Here is an 18,738-nt window from a genome sequence, read left to right as displayed (position 1 = left end):
CCAGGAGCTGGGCTGGGAACGAGCTGTGCCCTGTGGAAATGTGTGCAGCCCATGTTTTGCTGTGTGTGGAGCTGAGGAATTTCCGTGTTTGGTGGGTGCAGGGAGGAGCAGATGTAAGGGGGATTACGGGCAGCTCTTTTGCACGTGTGTGTGCACACGTGCAGCCAGGCAGGCAGGGATGGGGGTGTGGGACACTCCTGAGCCTGGCACTGACAGGAGCACGGGGGAGAGCACAGGAGACACTTGGGCACAGCTCTGGGGGTCCACAGTGGTTGGGGACAGCACTGGGGACATGGCTCTTCTCGCTGGGCTCATGCTGCCGAGGGAGGGCTGCAGCCACACAGGGGTGGGGTTGCTGTGCGGGGAATGGACAGTGTGAGTTGTTGTCCCTGGTACGGTCCCTCCGTGCCTCAGTTTCCCCCTGAGGGGAGGAAATACAGAATGGGACAGCTGCGGCTAGCTGGAAGGTCACTGCCCATGCTGGATGCATCAAATCATTCTGAATCACACCCTGCAAACACCCTGTGAAAACAGAATCCTGGATCATCCCATTGCTCCAAGAGCTTGCCAGAGACTCCGACATTCCCTGGAGAGCGGTGGGAGAGCAGCTGCCAACCAGCCAACCTGGCTTTTGCGATGGCAGTGACAGCAGGGAAGGGAGCAGTGGCACCACCTCGGACTGAGCACGGCCGTGGCTTTGCTTTCCTCTCCCGTTCCCCCAGCGATGCATTTCCAAGGATTTTGTTTGAGCTGTGCCCTAGCAGCCCCTGGGATGGGTTTGGGAAGGGCCAGGGAGGCGCGGGCAGGGCAGGGAGCGGGCGCTGCTGCCCGCCGGGCTGCCAGAGCCGACCTTCCCTCTCCACTGACCTTCATGCCCATCAGCATCAGCTCTGCTGCCTGTCCACATCCAGGGATGCTGGCAGGGCTGGGCTGGGAGGCTGGGCAGAGGTTCCCAAGGGGGCTCTGGGGGCTCAGCAGAGCTGCAGGAAGGTGGGGGTGTGCTGGGGTGGATAATTCAAGGACTTTGGCTCGCTAACAGAGGTTAAAAGGTGAGCCATGGGATCTGTTTGGAATATCATTGATGGGAACCTCTGCTGTGGTTGGCCTCCCCTCACTCAGCCACGTGGCCAAGGGGAGGGTGAGAGGCACAGCTGAGGAGCAGCCATTCCCCGTGGACTGGCCTTGGAGGAAATAAAGATGTACCTGGTGTGGAAAATCCATGTGGAATTGGAGCTGGGGTGGTCTGGCCACTGGGTGCTGCTCAGCCTTGGGGTGATGGGGTTAGGTCCATGTAGGTGTCAGTGTAAAGACCCCTGGATGCACAGGTGGGAAGGCTGGGGGATGGTCCCTGTTCCCAGACTGCTCCTCAGGGTCTCCCCTCTGGCTCAGCTCCCTCTCTCCAGAGGGCTCCTGGGGGTGTTTTGGTGTTTCTGACTGAAGCCCCTTCCTGGTCACCAAGGGACTGTTTTGGGGGGGAATTGCCTTCTTTAACCTGTTCTGTTGTGATTTTCTGCCACACTGGGGGACAGGCTGGGGGGAGCACTCAGAAATACCTTCTTGGAGTCACAGGAGACCCCTCAGCTGTCACCCAGGAGTCACTGGAGGAGTTTTGGACCAGAGCTTTACCTGCTGCCTGTGTGGAGGGTCCCAGAGCATCCCTTGAGCTGACATTGCCTCAACCTCTTCATGGTCCTTGACCCATCCCATTCCCACTGATGCCCAGGGAATGCTGTCAGGAAACAGGTGGCAAAACCACAATGCCAAGATCTCCCCAGTGCTGCACCCAGAATTATCTCAAGCAACATCCCCCCTTTTTTTGGAAACATGAAATAAACCAAGCTGCCAGAACAATGGACTGAGCTCCCCATCAGCTGGATTACAAATGAGAAGAGCCATCACCCTGCTTGGGGTACCCCAATTTCCACGGGCTGCCAGTGTGGGGATGTGTAGGGCTCCTGGTTGAATTTGAGTGCTTTGCTGCTGTGGTCCCTGTCCCTGCCCCGTGTCCCCTGTGCCCTGTTCTGGCCCCTCATGCCAGCTGATCTGAACCCCAGTGATGCTCCAAGAGACCCTCCTGATTCCTGTGGTTGTCTCCTCTTGGGCCTGCTCCAAAGCCTAGCCGTGTTCCTGGAAGCCATTCTGAGATTGCTCACTCTGAGGAAAGATTGGTTTGAAAAAAGTGTTGAAATACCACAGGAAATGGTGTTTGTCCAAGATATCAGCCTCAGTCAGAAATGACAAAAGCCCCTGATTTTGGATGAAAATTTACTTGTCCTGGGCTTCAGCTCTCTGAAGTTTCTTTCAGGCAGGATCTGGGCAGAGTTTGGGCAGGAAATGGGTGCTCCTGGAGGAGCTGCTTGGCGTGGCTGTGGGTGCCACTGTGCCAGCACTTGACAGGGAGAGCCTCCACTGTAACACCCTGGAGAGGGAGCAGTGGATGGGAGCCCATCTCTGCCCGATGTAGGTGTCTGGTGCCAGGATTTGCTCACAGTTTTGGGTCACCTTCATTGCAGCTGGGGAGGAAGATGCCACAAGGTGAGCTGGGCAGCGCAGGCACTGCTCTCCTGCCTGGTGCTGGGCTGGCTACCTGCCCAGGGGGCCGAGGCCTCCCTCTTAGAGAAGAGGAAAAAATAATAATCTGCAAGCCAAGAAGCTGGGAGCTGCTGGGAGCATATTTATCATGGGGAAGAAAAAGGCTCTGTTCCCTCTCTGTGCAGCGGCTGTTTATCACACTCACAAGGGGATGGAGAAAATGTTCCATTTGTTGGGTACAGCCGGCAACCCACACAGCGTATAAATTAAGGGCTTTTACATGCAGAGTTCCTGAAATAAAACACACACACACACACACACACACAAAAGAGAGAGGAGTTTTGTGTCGGCCCCAGCGCGCTGCCTCTCCCTGGCTGTCCCTGCACCCCAGCCCTGGCCTGGCTCTGGCTCCCATTCAGGAATTCCACATTATCTCTGAGCGTTTCCAGCTTCCTCAGCAGGGAACAGCTCTGCTTCTGTCTTCCTGCAGCCACATCTGGAAAGTGTTAGGCCGGGGTGTCAGCCGGCAGGGCTGGCTGGCATGCGCTCCCCTGACACCCTGCCCGCCTCCCTGCCCGCTCCGTGCCTCGCCTGCCTGCCTGTTCCATGCCCTGACACTGCTCTCAGGCTTCAAACTGCCTGCCCCAGAGGGCTGAAGGGATGAGTTTTCTCTGCCTCCCCTTTTTGGAGAGTTTTGAGGGAGTTCTTGTACATGTTATGGGGCGAGAGGGCTCTAGGGACCTCCAAGGACTGACTTCTGCAGGGATGCTCTGCTGTGATCAGAGATGCTTTCCTGTGATCAGGGATGCTCTGCTGTGGTCAGGGATGCTCTGCTGTGATCAGGGATACCTTCCTGTGATCAGAGATGCTTTCCTGTGATCAGAGATGCTCTGCTGTGATCAGGGATGATTTCCTGGGGTCAGGGATGCTTTCCTGTGGTTCCCAGCTCTGCTGTAGTCCTCCTGCTGTAGTGCTCCTTGTTCAAATCCTCCTCTTGGTGCCCTTTTGGAAAAATTGCTGCCTGCTCTGGGGAGTTTTCATCCCCTGGATTTGTTTCTGGACTGACATGCCCAAGCTATAGCTCAGCAGCAATGTGGTGCTGCATCTGCGGGACGCTGGAGGCTTGAGGGTGGAGTTTGTGGGAGGTGAAGCCTCTGTGATTCCCCAGTGCTCTGGGAGGTGTCTGGGGAGGTTCTCACTGCACTCTGCTTGCTTGTAATGCCTGTGGGCTCATCCCACTGGGATTTCCTCATTTGTTAGGGAGTACCTGGGGCATAAAGACATTTGGCTGCCAGCATCTCAGGCCCCCAGGAGAAATCCCCACGTGGTGTGGGCACATGGAGATGCCCAGCTGGATGATCTTTTCCCACCAGTGTCTCTGATTGCAGCAGGGCAGTTGAAAATGGAAGAGCTCCCTGTGACATCTGCTCTTTTAGAGCTCCCTTTGTGGTCCTTGGGGACCTTGGTTCCTTGTGCAGGTGTGGGTGACACTGCAGAGGGACAGGGATTTGCAGTGGTGGGTGACTCTGGAAAGGGACAGGGATTTGCAGTGGTGGGTGACACTGGAGAGGGACAGGGCTTTGCAGTGGTGGGTGACACTGGAGAGGGACAGGGCTTTGCAGAACACAGGGACTGATGTGCCCTTCAGAGCAGAGGACATGGAGAGCTAATGGCTTGTTTTCCAGATGGGATAATGACAGTGACCTGGAAGCAGTGCCTTAATGACCTAATGACCAGCGTGTGCAATCCACAGGAGGGTCTTTGGTGGGGAGGGATGTGGAAGTGCTTAGATGTGCCCTAACCAGAGAGGGCTCCCCTGCTCCCTGGCTTTTTTCCCTTTTTTTTTCTCCCTTGCTTTTAACCTGGCAGCCCTACCACGATGGGATTTTAAAATTAAAGCTTAAAAAAAACCCAAAAAAGAAACCCCAGAAAAAGAAAACAGGGCTGGGCTTTGCAGACCCTACAGATGCATCCGGCACCAAACTGATCCCAGCTGCAGCTCCACTGTCAATAGTGTTACACGAGGGATCAATCCCCTTCATTGTTTTATGTGGCCTCTACAGCATCATCAGCTAATTAAACCTAATGGGTCCCAGAGCAGCACTGACAGCATCTGATCCTATCAGCCTGCACAGCCTTTCTCTTGACGGGCCACTCCAGAGCCAGATCCTGCACTCCAGACCCTGGCAAAAGCCTGTATTGACTCGGAGGATCAGGCTACAGATCAATGGGAACTGTTGTTAAACAAACATCGCCGGATTAATGTCAGCTCCGCAGGGGGAGGAGGTCGATGGCTGCTAATTCGACAGGGGTGGGAGGGAGCAAGGGGACGCGGTGACAGCGGTGACAGGGCATGCAGGGGGAGAGGCCAGACTGTGAAAGTGCTCCCTGCGTCTGTGGCAGCGTCTGAGCGTTTCCCAGTCTCGGATTTATCATCCCCGGGCTGGGAGGCTGTGCTGGACAGGAGCCCAGCGGTGTCCCCAGGGGCATTAGAGGTGCCCAAATCCCTTTGCTTTGTGCGTCAAGGGCGGTGTGGTGGCCTTGGACTGTCCCCAGAGAGGACAGGGACCCCTGTGTCCCTTCTACACACTGTCCCTGGCATGAGCATCTCCCCTGTTGTGGTGGACCACTAAATCTCGGGTTCCTGCTTTCCCTTTTCTTGTGGCTCCTGCTGTCCCTTGGCTGGGGATCAGGGATGCCCAGGGATGTGGCTTGGGAAGGTTTCCATTCCCACAGCCCTGTGCTGCAGGCAGTTTACTTGGGACTCTCTCCTCTTTTTCCCTCATTTTTCTCCCATTCCTCCGTTGCTGGGAAAGTCTTTATCCCACATCTGCAGTAGCAGAGCTGGGGAGGGTCAGTCCTGCAGGAGTGACCCTTGTGTTTGGACTCTGTGTTCCTTCACTCTGCCCACGATTCTGCCAGGAGGAAAAGCCCAAGGAGGGCTCCTTCCCACCACCGCCTTTTCATCCCCTGGATCCACTCGTCCTGGCACTGTTATCCAGTGCATTCCTGCTGGGCTTAGTGGGAAGGTTGGAGCAGCTCTTTGGATGCTGGGCTCAAGGCAGGTGGCAGGAATGCTCCCAGCTGACATCTGGGAGCTCAGCACAGCTCCGGTGTCAGCGCAGCTGAGAGCAGAGGAGGTGAGAAGCCCCAGACACCTGCAGCTCAGTTAATAAATATTTATTTGAAGGTGACAAACATTTTCCTGCATGAAGCCAAGCGAACAGAAGGAGGATTGCGGGAGAGTGACAGGGTGTGCTTTTTTGGGGGGGGTTTACCATGAGGATGTCGAAAGGAGCAGCTGATGAACCAAAGGATGTTGAAATCCACATTCATTTCCCTGACGCAGCTGCCTGACGTCAAGGCAGGCAGGAAACGTCCCCCTTGGCAAGAGAGGGCTTGGCACAAGGAACCCTCACCCGTGGGGACGGTGGGAGCGTGCCTGGGGGCTGGTAAGATGTGACGAGAAGAATCAGGAGCCAGGAGGATGCCAGGTCAGGTATAAATAATGAAAGGGCTGAAGTTTAATTGTTCTCTTAAAAAGAAGTGAAGGGAAGGGAGCAGCCAGGGTGAAGGGTGCTGTCACCTCACTGTGACTTGGGGCTCTGGTGGGTGGCTTCATGGTGCTGGGAGCGGGGACTGGCTGGATGCTTCGGGCACTAACCCTGGGGAAATGGGAAAAGTGGCTTCTGTTTCTCTCCTGGCCCATCTGTGTGTGGTCAGGGGAAGGGAAACTTCCTGGATTGAGGCTTTGAGGCACTCTCTCTATATCAGACCAGTGTTCAGCAGTCCAGTGTGATCTCTCTGGGCATCGGGGCTGCCGTGTGCTGTTGGCAGCAGGGACAAGCCCATCTCCTGTGGCTGTGCCATCCATCCCTGCCCTGAAGCTGCTGCTGGGCCCTGGATTGCAGCGTGTCCCTGCAGCTGCAGAGGGCCAGGACAAGTTGTGCAGCTCCATGACGGTGACTCACCGTCCTCTGGCGTCGCAGGAAGCGGCTGCTGCCACGCTGATGTGTGTGGGCAGCAGGGCAGTGCCCTGCCACATCCTGCAGCAGCTCAGCTCCATGCCAGGCTGGAGCAGGAGCCTGGGATGGGGCAGGATGTGGGCGTCAAACCTGCTTGGTGCATGGCAAGGCACGTGCTCCCAGCTCAGGATCTGCTCTGTGGCACATTGGGATGCTGCTCCTGGCATGGACACAACCACCAAGGGGTTTTGGTCTCGGTTTTGTTTGTGCCAGGAGGTTTTCTTGCAGGGATCTCTTCCTTGGGCCTGCACAATTAGCCGATCTGCAGGCACCAGCCTTGTCAAGCTGAAGGTTTGAGGAGAGCTCTCCTGGATGCTCTTGTGCATCCTTGCACCCTGTGCTGGTCCCAAACTCTTCTGTCCCCACTGGCCCTTGCTCATCTTACTGTGTGGAAATGGGTTCAGCAAAGCCAAACCTCAGGAAACTCCATGCCCTGGGACTGGAGGAGGCTTTACCCCTCCCAGGAGCTGGGGTATGAAGCTGCCAGGCCACGTGTGAACAGAGAGGCTGTTGAGCTGCCCCACTGTCCCGTGGGGATGTGGGGTGGCAGTGGCAGAGCTGGCAGCGATGGAGCAGCAGGACCTGGGAGATTAATAATGGAAGCGCTGGCATCCGTTTTAGATTAGCGAGAGAAAGCTCGGTGCCCATCTCGCCCAGCATGTAACTTTAATGCCGAGATAATGAGCAATGATATTTATTTGTAAGAGATCTGGAGATATCGCTGCCCAGGGAGCAGCCAGGAGCTGTCAGAGCCCTCTGCAGCCCCACCGTGGCTGCTCCCAGCTGTAACCCAAGCGCTCCCCTCCACCCAGCTCACTTTTCACACTCCAGCTCCATTCACCGAGCGGGACACGTGGGCTCAAGGGGAGCCCTGGCTAAGATTTGCTGAAGCTGCTCGTGATTTGGGGTTTCTTGGTGAGGAGATGTTGGTCTTGCAGGAGGAGTTAGGAACAGCCCCTGGCACCTGCAGCTCAAGCTGCCAGGACAGGGTTTAAGCACATCTCAGTGCCTGCTCCCCTCACTGTCCCTTGGAGCATCGGGATGTGCCCAGGGGGGATGTGGGATGATCTCTCGTCAGCTGAGCTGGAGAGGAGAGGGTGGTGTGGAGAGCCTGGGAGCAGGTGCTTTCCTCTACTGAGCCACTGAGATTTTGGGGCTGTTTTGAAGAGTTTGGGAGCAGACAGCCGCTTGCCTCCTCCTGGCTGGGTCCACGGGGATGTTCAGGGCAGTGACATGTTGTGCTCTGGGGAAGCAGTTGTGTCTTGTGGGTGTTGGGGCTCCCTCAGACATTCCCCAGGTCGGGAACAGGGCTCTTCCTGCTTCCCTGTGCCAGCGTGGGTTGTTCCAGGAGGGCTGAAGGATGCCCAAGGTGCTGTTGTGTAACTGGCCAGCAGACAGGCTTAGGCCGCCTCTGGCAGGTGGGTGTCCCTTCCTTATTAAGCCATCCCCGGTGTAATTAGTGGGTTAAAGCCTGATGAGATAATGCTCCATTATTTTTGTGCTATTGGGGGATTAGGAGCAGCGGGATTTCTCAACGGCTTTATCTCCGCTCGGGTCCTGCGCTGCACCACACGGTACCAGGTGGGTAAAGAGCACCTGGGCACTCCCAGCACCGGGCATCCCCATTCCCGGCTGCAGGCATGGGGAGCCCGGCCCGGGGGGCTGCTGCTGCTGCAGAGGCTGTGCTGGCAGGGATCTCCTGCGGGTGCTGGGACAGCCCCATCCATCCCAGCGCTCCCGGCTGCGTGCCAGCGGAGCGAGGAGGTGACACTTCCAAATAAACAGGGAGAGGTGGGTGGTGCGCGCCGGGGCAGGAGCCGAGGGCATCCCGGGGGGCTCCTCCCGTGATTCATGGCTGGGACACGGCAGAGTTCTCGGCTCAGCCTCTGGAAGCTCTTTGCTGTCACGGTGGCGTGGGGGCCGCAAGGACAAACATGCCCCGTGTGTCGCTGCGGTGACACGAGCGGCTCCCAGGCTACCCCCGCCCTTCCCGGGAGCCCGGCCAGGGACACCCTCAGGATGCTGATGGAGCTGGCGTTCAGCCCTCCGAGAGTCCCAGGGATGCTCTGGTGAAGGAGTTGGGGGGCTGGAAAGCAGGAATGGAGGAAAATGTGTTTAATGAAACAGGGCCTGGCTCGGTGGGGCTCCCCTCCTTCTGCCAGCCCCGGAGCTGCAGGGATGGAGCTGGCATTGGAGCGGGGAAGCAGGCGGTCTGGACGCGGGCCAGGCTGTGCACTTGATCCAAACACAGCTGGAGCTGATCTGATGAAGTGAGAGGTTAAGAAGAGAGCATCTGTTATCTAAAGGGGACACACAGAGGGAAACTGTAAGCTCTTTATTCCCCCCATCCCACCCCCTCTGTTCAGTGCATCATCTCTGACTTTATTTCTTTGATTTATTAAGGAAGCCTGCGCTTCCGGGGCTGTAATTAAGTGCCACTGTGTGAGCTTTTGATAGTGCGTGAATGATATAATGGCTCGCGCGGTTGCCGTCTGCTCAAGTGCTTTAGGAGCGAGATAAGGAGAGCAGGGATCCCCTTCTGCCCATCGGGGACGGGGCTCAGTCACTGGGGGGTGACAGAGGAAGCAGGGAAGGATGTGGGAAGCACTTAGCGTCGTGCTGGGAGCACGGTTCAGGAGGGCATCCCCGGCCCAGGCTGGGAAGGGAGTTCACATCCCCTTGTAAAAGTCCATCAGAGCATCTTGGCATCTGCTGGAAGCTGAGCCAAGTGTTCCCCTGCCACATGTCCTTGTTCCCTCACAGCCGTGCTGGAGGTGGAGAGGGTACCACGGACCCTCAGCCAGCCCCGGCTGCTCCACGGTGCCATCCCACGGCTGTTTTTAGGGTAGGACATCCGTAGGCTCGAGGAGCAGTTGGTGTCAGCATCCTCGGCGTCCTGCAGGTTTCGCTCTGCTGCCGGAGGAGTTTGCTGGCAGAGCCTTGGTGTGGAGCCAGGGGCTGGGGAGTTCTGGCTGGGAGCAGCTCCGCCAGCCTCTCTGGAAAAGGGCCAGCGCTCGCAGGCACACAGAACTGGAGGTGCCATGAGGGATTCAGTGGGGCTGTGTCACCCTGTCACCCTCCCCTCCCTGCCAGGTGTCCCCTGCGCAAGGTGAGGCTCCCAGGCAGGGCGGCATTCCCGGGCAGACATGCAGTGTTACTGTGGTGCCAAAGGAAGGGTCCGTTCCCATTCCCACCTGGCACAAGGGCTCTGGTCATGGTGTCCCTGTCCCTGTCGGTGTCCCAGGCCATGCTGGGACCTGGCAGTCTCGGCTGATGTCTCTGGCTTTCCCCCAGGGCTCAGTTCTATTCCCAGGATGTCTGCTGAGCCTCCCTCTGTGCCCAGCAGCCCCCGGCAGCCCCCTCACCCATGCCTGGGGTTCAGACAGATACAGATTTCTTTTTCCTGTAAGGAACATTTTTGATACATAAGCAGGATTATTTCCGTGGATTGGCCAGAGGCCACAGGAGGAGGGAGCTTGGAGCCTGGAGAAGATTTCGGCTCCTGGCTGAGGAGGGGAGGAAGAGGAGGAGGAGGAGGAAAGGATAAAAAAGTCCGACCCTACATGTAAATAAGCTTAAAAATGAAAAAGTGACAGAGATGATTTGCTGCTTAATGAACTAAAATGTCCAACCTCCCACCAAGCAGCGACATTGTTTATAAAACTACAGAAAGGGCTTTATTTTAATGGGCAGTAAATCCCATTCATCCCCAGGCCTGGCAGTGCGGAGTGTGCAGGATGAATAGGCTGGTGCTGGCCACAGCCTGCTCGCTCCCATGGCTTCTCCAAGGGGTGTTTTCTCCCCCTTTCCCCATATTTGCTGTTTTCCTCCTTTCCTCCTCTCTCCTAATCCCCAACACTGTGATAACGGGGTTATCTGGCCAGGAAGAGAGGAGGAATCCGTCCCTGTGCCTCGGCATGTCACATCCGCTCGCGTTTGTTTATTCATTTGAAAAACGCTCCCCCCCCCTCCCCGTTCTGTCCCTGGGTGGCAGCTGGAGAGTGGCCTGAGATAATCACAGCCTTATTTTTTATTAAATAAAGCCTCCTGTAGCCTGCAGGCAGATCTTGTCCAGTTGCCCCCGTCCTGTGCTGCTTAGTCTGCAAACAGGGAGTGATGGTCCTTGGAGCAGAACCCCGGTCCTACAGCTGATCCCACTGAGGATCCCTTTTGCAGGGAAAACGGTGGTTTTGGTGTGGGGACAGCCCCACTGAATGTGGCAGTGGGGCAGGAAGGACCTCGGGCAGCAGCCAAGCAGTTGTAGGCAGGAAATGCAGATCAATATTCTGCCCAGGATTGTGGAAAATAAATACGTGGTCAAGGCATCCATGGAAATGAGAGTATCTGAGATAGGGGTGAGGTTTGGGTTAAAAAATGATGGCAATTATTTCTCCAGGTTTGGAGCTGGTCAGGCCTTGCAGGACACTTGGGAAGCAGGTTGGTAAATGTGGATTGAGGGATCTTGAGCCACTGGGAAAAGCTGGGAGCTGGTACCCGCCGTAGGAGAGGGAGCATGGTCAGGTCAGGTGGGAATTGCAGACATGCCTGACTTCCCCAGCACCTCAAAAAACTCCTGGCCATAACTCATAGGGTGATGTACTCCTAGGGCAAGGAAGAAAATAGTAAGTTATCTATTCCTGCTTGAGTTTAATATCCATAATCTGCCATTAATCAAACCAGGGCTGTAAGATCCTTACTGAGGCCTAATCAGTGCATAATGGATTATCTACAGGAACTAATAAAAGGTAATTATCTATGCTTTGCAAGTTCCAATTACTGTACTTATATGATCAATTAATTCTCGTAACAGTTTCCCAGGTGCAATTTGTGTGACAACATGAGGCTGACTGCAGGCAGAGGCTCAGGGCCTGCCTGGCTGCAGGGATGCCAGCAGGGATGCAGGGAGCAGCGGGTGCTGCCAGCAGGAATTCTGGCTGGGATGGCTTGAAGCTGAAGGAGAAAAGATTTAGTGGAGATATTAGGAAGGAATTCTTTACTCAGAGGTTGGGCACAGGGTGCCCAGAGCAGCTGTGGCTGCCCCTGGATCCCTGGAAATGTCCAAGGCCAGGCTGGATGAGGCTCGGAGCAAGCTGGGATAGTGGAAGGTGTTCCCTGCCCATGGAGGAGGTGGGACTGGATGAACTTTTAAGTTCCCTCCCACCTCAAACCAGATCCTGTGCTGGGGAGGGCAGCAGATGCTGGTGGCAGGGATGTCACCCTGCCAGCACAGCCACCCCAGCACATCCCAGTTCCTGCCCTGGGAAAAGCCAGCTCCGTGCAGGGAGCTGAGGGGCTGTTCTTGGTGGGCTTTCAGCCGTGCAGGGTGGTCCTGGCCCAGCCAAAGCCCCTCTGGCCGGGGCTGTTCCCTCCCTGGAGCGGGAGCCAAGCGCGGGTTCAGCAGCCGCTGGGCCCCATCGGTCACTGCACGGCCCGGGGGACATTGCCCCGAGCTCAGCATCACCTCGGGGACCCCCAGTGCTCCCTTCCCATGCCCCCAGCACAGCCAGAGAGCCAGCTGGCTCCACTCATCTCCTGCTGCCTGGCCTCGGCTCCCTCTCTGCCTCGCGGAGTCAGTGGAGGGTCTTAAAGGAGGAGGAAATATTCCAGCAATGTCTGTGCAGTGTTAGGGACGGCTTAAAATTACAATAAATTTGAGACACTTTATGTGTCCACTCGGGGCCCAGCATTGTTGTGGGTAATTTGAAGCAGATTGAGGCAAATGGCAGATCTGAGGGTTCTTGCAGGACCTGGCATGGAGGAGGAGAGGTACTGGGGAATGAAGGAAAACACCATTCCTGCGATGCTGGGAGGAGCCCCGGAGCCAAATCCTCCCAGGCTGACCCTGGACACCTCCTCACGGTGCTGCAGCCCTGACTCATGATTCAGCCTCCGCTTTTCCTTCTCTTTTGGGGGATTTATATGATGTTCTGGAGCTCAGCAGCCCAGTGTCACCTTTTGGTGTCCTGCAGGGTCAGGATATATTTTGGGCTCACTTGGATTTGGGGTCCTAGAGCCAGGTCCTGCCCCTGAGGTGGCCTTGCTGGGACATGGGGATGTGTCACCTCATCCTTACCCCATTGAACCAAATCTTTATTGGGAACACAGGCCTAAGGCTGTTTGGGAAGGTGCTGGATGGCTTTAATGAAGTTCTCTCAAGATTTGTTGTAAATCTCTTTGGTTTGATTTCAGTCTGCAGAAATTCATATCACTGCAAAGGAGCAGAAACAAGAAATTGTTTCAATACAAAGCTTGTTTTTTTTAAATAAAGCAGCTGTCGACATGGGATCTTTTGAGAATTTCCATTGTTACTTCCCCCCAAACATGAAATTAATTCATCTGTGTAAGTCCTTTTTCTGGGAACAGCCCTGGTTTCATTGACATTTTTGGTTAACACAGAAAATAACCAAACCCACAAAAAAAAATAAAAAGGAAAAAACAGCCCCCCAAAGCCTTTCTACTTAAAAAGAGAAACTTCCCTCCCAGCTCTGCCAGTGCCCAGGATACAACCAGTGCTTTGTTCCCAGCACGGGTGATGCTCCCAGCTTGCTCCAGGCTGTTCTGCTGGATGGGGCCGGAGGGGAAGGGATGTTTCCCTCTCCCTGCTCCCACACCAGCTCTGGGACACGATGGTTTTTAGGGGAAGATATCTCCAAGGTGGCCAGAATTTCCTGTCTTGATGTGAGTTGGGGGTTTTGGGCGTTCCTGGAGCTTTGGATGGGGATGGGGGAGCTGTGGGATGGGGAGGTGGATGCAGGCAGGTGAGGCTTCGTGTCCCCGTCACCTCGGGGAACCCATGGGGCACTGAAGTCCCAGACCTGAGGAGAGAGACCAGCTCCCAGTGCAGCCCCCTCCTCTCCTCTTGGCTGCAGGACTGTCCCCAGCTCTGTGCTGGTGTTCTGCACCGATCCTTCCCCTCTGCTGGCTCCTGGCACAGTCCACTGCTCCCTTTGGTTTGGTTTTCTAAGCCTTGGCCACATGTCCAGCCCTGCCCAGTGGGGAGGGAATGCTCTCCGTGCTGCTGGAGATGCTCCCACACGCAGCCCTCAGCCCCAGCCTCTTCCACAGCTGCTTTTCTCTCCTTTTCTTTCTTTTGTTTCATTCCTCTTTTATTTTTTTCCCCTTTCCCCAAGCAAGCCACCACAGGCTCCTTCAGACATTCCCCTGCAAACTATTCTTCCACTCCCATGGCCACATCCCAAACTTCTGCTTTCTTGTCTTGGCTGGGTGTCTGGGTTGTAGGGACCAAGTCTGGGCACGCCAAATCCCATTTCATACCTTTGATTCCAGCTTTCCAGCCCCCCTGTGCAGACGTGACTCGCTGCCCGTGGATGTGCCCACGTGGTGCTGTGAGTGCAGTGGGTTTGGAGCTCAACAAGCACCCTCTGGCTGATTTACACCTTTCTGGGACGGCTCATCTTGCGCTGAATTCCAAAATGAGCTTGACAGCGAGGGCGCAGAGCCGGGCAGGTGATGCTGGCCAGGGGGCTCAGGCTCCTGACGCAGGTGCTGCGCTCATCCGCGGGTTCCTGAGAGCAGGAGGGCAGGGATGCCATGGCCCAGCCTGCAGCTACAGACCCCCAAATTCCCTGCTGGTTAGCTGGTCACAGTGAGGGCACTTGGGTGCGTTAATTTCATACTTCACATTGCACTAATCCCAGGTGTTGTTGGATAAAAAACCCATCACCCCACTCTGCCAGGATTTGTGAAGTGTGTTTTCACGGGGTCTGGGGAAAGCTGCTGGCTCTGGCAGGTGTCGAGTGTGAGCAGTGCAGATCACGCTGGGAAATGCCACCCTGGGTGACAGGGAATCACTGCTCAGAGCTGCTTGGCAGTGGGAAAGGCTGACAACTGTTTGTCAGGATTAGGAAGCGCGTGGCGTGGCCAAGCCTGGCTTAGCAAGGGCCGATGCAGATAGGCACGTGTTCCAGACCAAATTTGTGTTTGTTTGCTCACTTTGTTTTAATTTGAAACTGAACCCTCTTCCCTGTGGTTGGATCCTCACAGCTAAACAAGCTTTAGCACAGGGAAGTTGCTCAAGGAAGGGAAGGGATGCTGGATGAGGCCTGAAGTGAGAGCAACCACTGTTACCACAAACACTTCCCAACCTCTGGGAACAAAACCATCAGGGGTTTTTTGCTCTGTCCTCTCCATTCATCCCCTTTTCCAGTGCATTATTTCCTAAGCCAACATTGCTGTTTTTATTATCCCTGCTCATTGTTTAAATAGCACCGGAGGTGTACACAGTGTTTTTCAAACCCTGGGGAAGAAAAGGACCTTTCTCACAGGGGGAATTGTGCTAATTCAGGTGATTGTGGTAGAAATAATTAAGGCTGAGAAGGGTGGGAAGCACCACAGAGTGGTGTCAGAGCAGAGGGGTGGCCTGGAGCAAGGTCCTTGTGCCATCTTTCACCTGGGAATAGGAATTCTGGGCTTTAGGAATGTGGGTGATAGGAGAGGCATCATCTCCCTCAGACACAGCTCTTGTGCCAAGGGCTTCCAAAAGGAGAGGGAAAAACAATCCCAGACTTGTGGCACCCGGTAATGCACTGACCCAATTGTGCACTGCTGTGTAAGGGGAGAGAAATTCCTTCCTGACCCTTGGGCTCATCAGCCCATGCCCTGAAGCATGAGATTTGATTTTCTTTATCTGGCTTTCCGTAATTGCAGATGTCGTGGTCGGTGCTCCCCGTATCCCACCCCTTGCAAGCAGCATCTGCTGCCTTTAACTCAATGGACCTTCTCCTCTGGGAGTTCCATCCCAAGGCTTTGCTGGGAAGTGCCTGGAAGGAGGGAAGGATTGCTGGTTCCATCAGCCTTCCCAGCACTGGGGAAGTTTTCCCAGGCTGGTGGCTCAGCTGGGGAGGGCAGGTGTCCTCATTGCCACAGATAAAGTACTGAATGTTTGGGATTTCTGTGGGTGCCCTGCCAGAGCCCATCCCAAAGGAGTTAAAGGCTCTTGCCCCTTCCAGCCTGGGAAGTGGAATTAGTCACAGCCCTCAGGAGAAGTGCTGGCCAGGTTATAAAAATGACAAATGAGCAGAAATCAATAATGAAGTTTGTGTTTTCTGGGAATGCTGGGCACGAGCGGAAAAACACATCAACACGGGTGGCGGGTTCTGGGATGGGCTGCCCCGTCCCTTTCTCCTCCCCATCATCTTTGGGTCTCCCTGGCACCATCCACAGTGGGATGGTTCTGCACACCAGCACCTCCCTGGGATTTTTGGTTCATCTGGGAGCGGAGCTTGTGTGATCCCAGCTCCCTCTGGGTGCTCCTTCAGCGCCAGGCAGCTCCAGGATATGGGAAATTGGGGATTCCAAGCGGTGCTCCCGGGGAAGCTGAGTTTCTGCTTAATCTTCAGGATACAGGGCAGCATTCTCACAGCAGAGAAGGGAGCATTGGAGGCCACATTTCCTTTTCCAAAGGGACTTGGGCATGTCTGGAAAGGAAACGGCTGCTTAATTAGATGGCTTGAAAATCTTTACCACCGCTCGTTACAAATACATTCATCATCCCCTATTGAAAGAACCACGCTGCAAAAATGACATTATTATGTTTATTATTATTTATAGTGTAGATATGAATGAGCTTAATCCCTTCCTAGCCTGGGCTGGGTTCAGAAAGCGACCCAACATCCCAGTGCTGCTTCTTGGCCCTGGGATCACTTGGGTTCTGTGCAGCCATAAACCTAATTTGGGATGTCTTGGGAATTTGCAGCAGTGCTTGAAGGTGGGCAGCTTTAAAACATGTGAGAGAGGGGAAAAGAGTAGCCCAGGGGTGTAAATAAGAGGTGAGGGTGGTGATACCTGGCAGAGGTCAGTGCAGGGGAGGAAGGCTGGGGGGAAGAAGGGGAAGGCTGGGGTGACAAGGGACTGAGCTGTTCCAGGGGAACAGGAGGTGTTTGCATAGCATTCCAGGGTTGGTGGCTTTCCCAGGGTATTAACATATTTCTCTAATTAATATAAACTTCCTTAATCAGCCCTGGATGCTGGTTGACCTGGCTGGGTGTCCCACTCCCTCCTTTGGGATGTGGTTTCTCTTGGAGGCAATGCCCTGTGCCTGGAGCTCTGTCACAGCCATGAAGAGCCTCAGGGATGGGTGGCAAAATGCAGATTTTGATCCATTGTGGTTCTTCCCCGCCTTCGGGAGCCTGGGTGACACCCGGACCTCGAGGAGTGGTTGGAGAGCAAGGGGTTAATGGAAGCTGAAGGGGATGGATACCTGGGAAGAACTCCAGTTCTTCCAAGGAAATCACTGATCTGGGATACTCACACTGCTTATTTTCAAGGCACTGTCTCCATCACCACTTTCCAGTTGGAATTAGTGGGGCCAGTTGGACAAAGTGGGCTCAAAGCAGAAGCTCCGACTCCAAACACCTCAAGAACTCCTCAAACGTAAAAAATCCCAGAGCAAACCAATCCCACCCCTCACTGCCTGGATGGAGCGAAGCAGTGCTGGGGAGTGAAGGATTTCCACCCCCTCTTTTCCATCAGCTGGGCAGGGAAAATGTGTGCAGTGTCCTGCTGGGATGGGATGGCCCTCAGGAGCACCATGGCTGGGATCTCTTGCTCCCACAGGGAGCTGCTGGCACCTGCCTGAGGCACAATTCCATGTGCTGTGGCACAGTTCCATGTGCTGTGGCACAATTCCATGTGCTGTGGCACAGTTCCATGTGCTGTGGCACAATTCCATGTGCTGTGGCACGTCCGGGCTCTTCCACAGCCACGCATCCTTCGGAGCCGCACCGGTGTGAGGCAACCTCCCTGCCTCGGGTCCCTGCCAGTGCCGAGAGCTCTGCCCCATGCTGGTGGCACTGGTCCATCCCCCAGGCTGCTGAGGTGGCTCCCAATCCCAGTTAATCGTTTGCTGGGGAATGCTGCCGGGGTGGATCCAGATTTTTGAATTCCTGGCTCCTGTGGACACGCTGCGGTGCGCTCGGCTGTCGCGCTCTCGCCCGGAGCTGCTGCACCAAATGTTTTGCAACAGAAAACCCCAAACCACATGAAAGCAGCCAAGTTTCATATTTCATTGTAACCCCAAATTCAGGTTTGCCAGGAGTTTCAGTAGTTTTACGAACCTTTCCCATGAACCTGCAGTGAAAACTGTCGTTGAGCCCAGTTTTGATGCAAACCCAGGTGCGACTCGTGTCGTGTTTGAGGTTTGTGCACATGTGAAATCCGAAGGGTTTTGGGAGGAAGGAAGGAGGGAACCCAAACACACGTCAGGGCAGTGCTTGCAGGGAACCATGTGCACATCTGGGGCCAAGCTGTCATTCCCTGGGGACCCAGCACTGTGGCACCCATATTCTCTACACTGAGGGATGCTCTTGGGGATGCTTTGAACCAACTTGGCAGCATCACCCCCAAAACAGCTGCTAGAATTTGGTAAGTGCTGGTGCTCTGAGCATCCTGGCTCTGGGGAGTGACCCAAGGACCTTGTGGCAGCTTACCCCGGTGTCTGCCACCTCTGGGGCTGCTTTGGAGTGGCTGTGGGTTTGCTCAAGGGAAAACCCAGAGAAACCCAGAGAAACCCAGCAGCTCCAAAAAACAAACGTCCGGGTGGGGATGGGGCTCCCTCTGAACCAGGCCTGGCACACACCCAGCCCTGCCTCTGGATTCTGTGTGTTATTGGATCCACCCGCGGATCGCTTTTTCGGCAGCGCCGGCTTTCCTTTCTCCAGCAATTTCCTGAAATAACGTTAGGGAAATGTGAAAATCTTGAACTTTTGAACCTCCCCGGAGGACGGCAGGAGGAGGGGACGCCCGCCTCCTCCCTGACGTTTATTTTGGCTACAGGGCCTGGGGATGGGGAGGAGGGGGCTCTGTGGGCTGCAGAGGAGCCGGAGCAGCGCTGCCCCTTATTAATTAATGACTTTCTCATCAGTGGGTCATGGAGGCAAGGAAGGCAGAGGAAGTTTTCTTTTGCTGGCAGATGCTGGGGAGAAGGGGAGTGCCTGGGCTGGGTGGCGAGGGCAGGGGGTGACACTCGGGGTGATGGATGGGGACGCAGGATTTTCGCCGGGCTCTGGTCACGGGCAGCTCGCACCAGAGAGGAACAGAGAAGGGAACGGGGATAGGCTGTGCCTGGAAAGTACTTTTCCCTCTGATGAACTTCAGAGGAGTATAAATCACTGCCAGGCTGCAGCTGCGGAGCATGTGATGCTGGCAAATTAATGGGCCTTCG

General features: G+C 55.3%; 1 protein-coding gene across 2 annotated transcripts in view; it reads left to right on the top strand.

Annotated features, from left to right (window-relative positions):
- The window catches only part of RXRA (retinoid X receptor alpha), a 102,788-nt gene that overhangs the window by 36,520 nt on the left and 47,530 nt on the right, over nt 1-18,738 (top strand). The window contains exon 1 of one of the 2 annotated variants that reach the window (XM_088065666.1): nt 6,006-6,026. The exons of the other annotated variant lie outside the window; for it this stretch is intronic. Coding sequence (XP_087921792.1) covers nt 6,020-6,026 — 7 coding nt within the window. The 5' untranslated portion in view covers nt 6,006-6,019. Of the gene's footprint in view, nt 1-6,005; nt 6,027-18,738 lie in introns of those variants that run through there. 2 annotated transcript variants of the gene reach the window in all.

This window comes from Pseudopodoces humilis, chromosome 22, assembly GCF_049639895.1.
Source record: "Pseudopodoces humilis isolate 2021_Gansu_Grassland_sample_001 chromosome 22, ASM4963989v1, whole genome shotgun sequence".
Classification (NCBI taxonomy): Eukaryota; Metazoa; Chordata; class Aves; order Passeriformes; family Paridae; genus Pseudopodoces; species Pseudopodoces humilis.
Note: the sequence above shows the minus strand (reverse complement) of the source record. Positions and strands in the feature narration are given on the sequence as shown.